At 36.9% G+C, this 6,130-nt stretch overlaps 1 protein-coding gene across 1 annotated transcript; it reads left to right on the forward strand.

The window, feature by feature from the left end:
- Positions 1–1,108: 1,108 nt before the first annotated feature.
- On the forward strand, positions 1,109–5,631 carry LOC120476669 (uncharacterized). Its single transcript, XM_039667848.2, has 6 exons — positions 1,109–1,179; positions 1,355–1,397; positions 1,539–1,658; positions 1,739–1,807; positions 5,115–5,207; positions 5,542–5,631. Exons 1-6 carry the CDS (start codon positions 1,115–1,117, stop codon positions 5,629–5,631), a joined length of 480 nt encoding a protein of 159 aa, XP_039523782.2. The 5' UTR covers positions 1,109–1,114.
- The last annotated feature ends 499 nt before the right edge of the window (positions 5,632–6,130 follow it).

The following is a 6,130-nucleotide window of genomic DNA, read 5'->3' on the forward strand; positions in this document are numbered from 1 at the left end:
CAGCTGTCAATATAGGGTACAATGACCTTATTTGACCATTTGGACACTTAAGTCACACTTTCTTTACAATACGGGAATGTCATTGCATTAGATAACAAAACAAGGCACATTTTGAGTTCAAATCTGCAGGAGCAACTTCACTTTTTTTTAATCAACTGTTGTTTTGATGGATGTATTAATTAATATCTCATAACCTTAAATAACATTTAAAAATCAGTGTCAATACTAAAAAACGTAATCTACAGTTTAAGTTAAAAACAGACGTCTGTATGTGACGAGTGAGCTTGTTCTGTCTGTTACCTTTTTTGTATTTCATAACTTTCATACATTTTTAAGTGTGACTTCAAGGCATAATTCACACAAAAATCACAAGATTCAAAGTTGTATGACAGACTTCTGTAGAATATAAAAGAAGAACTGTTTTTGTCCATACAATGAACGATCCAAAACTATAAGTATCCAAATACTTTAAATTAATAAACACTCTGGCAATAACTTGTATCAGATCTTAAATTATTGTCAAAGTGATGTTTCAACCCTTGACCTTCACACCTAAACCACGGCACATCTGAAAACTGTAACGTTAAAAGTGGTAAAACAATCCAAATACCTTTCCTCCGGCCGAAATCTACAACCTATACATGTTTTCCCACAACGAACAAGTTCATATGATCTATATTCTTAGTTCAGTTTGCTCATCACGTCTCTGGTTTCTGCTAAAGTGCCTATGTGTCACGCAAACACATCTCCACCAAATCATGTTTTGAAGCCTATGCATTCCAAAAGATCCAATGACATCACTGAAATCAACTCTGACCTCTGTGTTTTTCTGCAGGCGGATTGCATTTGTTCGAAGGTGCTGTTCATTTATACTGACCCGTGATCAGGCTTGTGGTTTCTACATTACGTTCTGAGACAGGGAAGCTGATTGTCGATCTGTACGATCAGAAACCTCATTCAGAAGTGCGAAGGAAACATATTGACATGGGAAAATTCAATTAATCAAAAGTGAAAGGACAATTTTATTAGCACCACAGTGTTTTTTTTAGCAGCCTTGTGCAGAAATAACTATGATGTCTTTTGCACGTCGTCACTGTATATTATTACCATTTGTATGAGGTTTACAAAAGGAGAGGAAAGCAAACGAAAGGAGAGCGCAAAGAGACAACTCCAGTCCAGGTGAGCTGGCCGAGATATTGAATTTGACAAAAATTATGCAGCTATATGATTGGAGACAGGAGGTATACTATACTGTATGTATGTGCAGTAGTTGTGTTAAAACACAGTGAAAATGTACTTATGGTTGTAACAAATGTAAAAACGTGTCTTTTCTACTTTTTTTTTTTTTTTTTAGGATGGCTCATGCGAACAGATTTTCTCAAATTCCCATGTCTAAGGTTTTCAACTTTTTCATGCATGTTTGGTCTGAGATCAGACTAATTTAATAGCCTGTGACCAGCTGGGCATAAATAACATAAAAACATAAAATAAAAAGCTAAATTAATATCTCATCATGTGCATCTTTTTACTATCCACAGTGCATGCGAGATCTTTGTAAGGAGGAAGACTACACTTTTTTAAACAGTCTTGGGAAGCAGGATAAGAGTCTGGAGAACACATGTCAGGAGAGCGAGTGTCAGGAAAAGCAAGAAGATAGGGTAAACGAAAACTTGTTTTCTTCTCTCAAACCTCCACACTATAAACACATCGATTCTTACGTTTTTCTCTGTTCTGCTAGATCCGCCGTGGACTGGAGAGAGAGCGGCTGGAACAAGAAAAGCAACGTGAGATAGAGGAACGGCAGAAGGTATGTAGACCAATGTCAAAAAGTCACTGCAGTCTGCAGTGATAACACTGATTATATCTGTGTCCATCATCTGCAGCCTGAGTATGTCCAGAGATGACAGACCTGCTTCGGCAGAATTGCATTGTCAGGCTAATTGAGCTTGATTTCGTTGTCTGCATTGTTCCTAACTTTGGTTGCACATGCAATGACCTTTGTATTGTAAGGCCAGGTTACCCAGATAAACACACCAATGCAATAATTTTCTGCTGTAAAAGTATTTTAAAAAAACAGGACTTTGGTAGTCTGCGCAGGTGGAGTCTGGTCTGCCTTAATCCACTTTTTCTGGCTGATAACCTTCTGACTGGCATGTCAAAAAATCATCTACAGTATGGTTTGTTTCTATCTAGCATTTAGGAGTGGGGTAAATAGATAATTCCACTAAAAATAGTCTGTGTGCAAAAAAAAAAAAAAACTTGGCGACCAGGAACATTTAAACTGAAAACATTGGGAGAAATCTGTGAAAAGTGTCCAATTGCTGTCCATCCAAAACTAATACAGATTATTTCTGACAGGAACACAAAGCAAAATATACAGCTTGGCGTGTCAATATTTACTTTGCTACTGGTGAGCTAAAGAGAGGTCGGGAGGTAATATTGGCTTTTAATGATGAAAACATCAAAATATGAGATATATATTTTTAAATAAGAGTCAAACTACAGCTAAGGGTTTTATTTTGGTATAACACATTTTAGTAATATTTAAATACAGGGTGAAGAAGTCAATTTTCCTAGGTTGGACATAGATTTGGCCACTGTATGTGACACAAATTTAAAATTTAAATCACAAACAAAGCTTATAATTGGAATTAGTCACTGCAAATATTAATGTTCTTATTACAAATTGCTTATAATCTAAATCACTTTTGATTTAACTTGTATGCTGAATTAATAAATGTACAGTAAACATCAAAAACTTTGAATATTTTTTTAAAACCTGAAGCCACAAACCTTGTGAACTTTGAAAAATACTAAAATGTTTTTTTTTCCCCTCAAAATTTTTATAATATTAACCTATGGACCCTTTTCACTTTTCCGGGGTTCTGCCCCGGAAGTCATCAAAGTCCTCATGATGATCGGAAACAAGCTACAAAAAATATTTGCTGTCCCATTTGCCAATAGCGAAAGAAAGAAGCCACAATAGCATTTCTTTAAAATATTCCGAATTGTTTTTTACATTTGCCATAAGAGAGAAAAATGTCAGCTGTTGTATTAGCAACACTAATAAATATGTTATAAATGTACATTTTTAAACATTAAAATATAACTGTGTGAAAAAGGTCTATAACCCTTTAAGAAATGGTGATAACCTATATGCACCCCAAGCTTGTGATTTTACATAGGTTTGCATGTGTATGCAAACAATCCGTGAGAGAACGGTCTGTGGGCGTGAAACTAAAATTGTGCATGCAAGATTCAACAGAAAGCTCATGCTACCGTGTAGCTGTTGTGCAGGACGCTCGGGGACTGTGTTTGTGTAAGTTGATGAAGCCCCCAGCTGCGTAGGGTCTGCTGCCAGTAAAGTCCAAGTCTAACAGCCAAGTGTGAGGTCACTGAAGGACAGTCATGTTGTTGTTGTCCACTTGGCCGTTGTCATAAATTCAACAGCTTGAGGAATTCCTGCAACGCCTTTTTGTAACTCCACGCTCGCTTAGGAAGAAACCCCAATGGGATGAAGTTAAAAAAAAAAAAGACTCTCTGAGTCAAGTCGGTGGAATTGCCTTGAGTTCTGTCTTTCTAATATCTAACGGCTACACACAGACAGTCCACCGCTCTCACTTCCTTCCTCTCCAGCTGCTCTGAGTCTCCCGGGGAGTTTTCAGGTTTGCAGCGTGTCCGTCGTCTGATTAATGTACAGAAGGGTCAGGGAAGAAGTACTTACTTTTGTTTCCCATGTGCGTACTATTTGATCCTGTTGTCATTCATAATCTACATCCCCCGAAACTCAGATCCCAACGGATAACCTCACCCTCCGTGTGTGTGTTACTAGTAGAGAACAGCCTGTGACTGTTTCAATCCTCTGAGGCAAGAGGTGTTTCAGCTTGTTTTATTTCTCTTATTAGTTTGAATAGAAGGCAATGTGTTTCAACGTCTTCCATATGCGTTTGCTGCCTTGCCTATATTATCACATTAGAGACGGGAAGTAGCACCCACAGAAGATCTGGCTGAAGCTATAGGTCAAAGTCAGGCCTAGCCTCATTCCTTCAGCCCTACATCAGGGTCTACCTCACTGCATCGGCCCGCGGACACACAGGCTTGTTTCTAAGCTATAAGAAGTCAGATGAACATTTTAATGCCTAATCATCAGTATCAAGCAACTTGGAACATTCTGATTACGATTAAAGTATTTACATGCGAAGAGATTAGCCAATCATAAAGGAGGTCATTTGAATATTGTCTTAAAAGTAAAGCAGTGGCCAAAAGTGATGTTTTGCTTTAGAAAATTGACATTTTCGTCCTTTGTTTGAATACTAAGAATTTGTTAAAGATTTTGTAAGCATATTGCATTGTTGCGAGTCGATTGTTTTATTTGATAATGCAATGAGGCATTTTTTTTACTGGGCAGCGATACAAAAAAAGTTTGAAGCAATGAAATGTTAACAACTGATTATGTTGTAGTCAATGTATGCTTTTTCCTGATGTGAGCTTTTTTTTGCATACCTGTAAAGAAATGTTGTTGGTTTAACTTTAAAAAAAAAAGTAACCTGGTTGCCTTAAAATTTTAAGTTCATTGAAATGGAAAAAATGAGTTAATACAATGAAGGAGATTAAAGGAAATATTAAGTTATCTGAACTACATAAAATATCTAAGTTGATTTGACAAAAGAAAAAATGTTGTGATTACAAATCATGAAAATATTTTTTACAGTGTAATTTGTCAGATAAATACCTTGACCAAGTTTAATGTTTTTTTCTTCCCTCATATTTTATAAGATATTTATCTCATATTTTGATGTTTAATTGAACATAAGGAACAAAGTACAAACAGGCAGTTTATTTATTAGAGACAAAGAGGATGGAAAAAGTTACGTAAGGCTAAATTTGGTAAAAGATTCCTTGACTAACATTATAAGTAGACTGAAGAGTTTGAAAGGAACATACAACATAAATATAGCCCCTTAATGTTATTATCAAAATGAATGGTTTCATAACAGCCTAATATTATTACAAAGCTGCATGCCCCTCAATGAACCCAGTATTAGAATCCTGCCTTCACCATTTCTGACCCTCTCAAGAACTATGAACATGCTGTGTATTTGTGTCTGTGAAAGGAGAAAGAAGAGCAGTGGAAAAGTCATGTGGCCGAGCTGACTGTCCAACGCAAGACCATCCGTGCAAAACTAGACCGGCTACGGGAATTTAGGGTGAGGTTTGACCAACACACACACACAGAAACACTACCATTCCCATGTACACGTGAGGCCCAAAAGAAGTATGACTGAACGTGACCAGATGTTGAACGTATCTAATGCAAGCTATGCTAACCAATACCATACCTACCTGACTCGCAGCAATAGACAGGCACAGATTACATCTACAGACACCAAAAAATGCTCATGAAAATTTCAGAACATATTATTCCAATTTCATGTTTAAATGAAAAACACCATTGGCAAAAGGAGAAAATGGTCAATAAAAGTTCAGGAAGCTCACAATGTATCATATCAGATATTAATGCATCTCACTTTTCATTTGCAGGACTTTCAGAAGCAAGTTGTGCTTCAGGATTTGGGTCTAGATCCAGATTCTGCAAACGAGACCGTCAAGCACCTTCTGATGAGACTGTAACTGTGTTTACTATTAAATGGTAAAACTCCAATCCATTCAAATACTTAAACTGCTAACTATATGATATATTACATGAGTGTAGTGGTCGGGTAACTTCTGAAGATGTGTTAAGACTGTTTAATTTTAGACTTAAGCAGTAAATCATGCAACTTAAGAAATCATATCTCGACATCTTAAAGACACTAACCGAGTTATGGCTAATTTGCAGATGAGTATAAATGGACAATAAATCGCATGACTCTGCGGTGAGGAGGGAGACCTGAAGCAAAGACAAACAGAGGAGCTCAGATTCAAAAGAGAACAAGAACCAATTAATTCCCATGTCTTTTATGCATCGAGTCTTTTATGCATCTTTGGGGATCTCCACAAAAGGTGGTGATGGAGATAGATGAGAATAGAGAATGCATAAAGAAAGGATGGAAGAGAAAGAAACAGGTGGTTCCAGTGGTACAGGTCTTGCATTGAGGGAGAGCAGGATCATGTTACTACATGTCTGACC

This window comes from Pimephales promelas, chromosome 24 (assembly GCF_988280905.1).
Source record: "Pimephales promelas chromosome 24, fPimPro1.hap1.1, whole genome shotgun sequence".
Taxonomy (NCBI): Eukaryota; Metazoa; Chordata; class Actinopteri; order Cypriniformes; family Leuciscidae; genus Pimephales; species Pimephales promelas.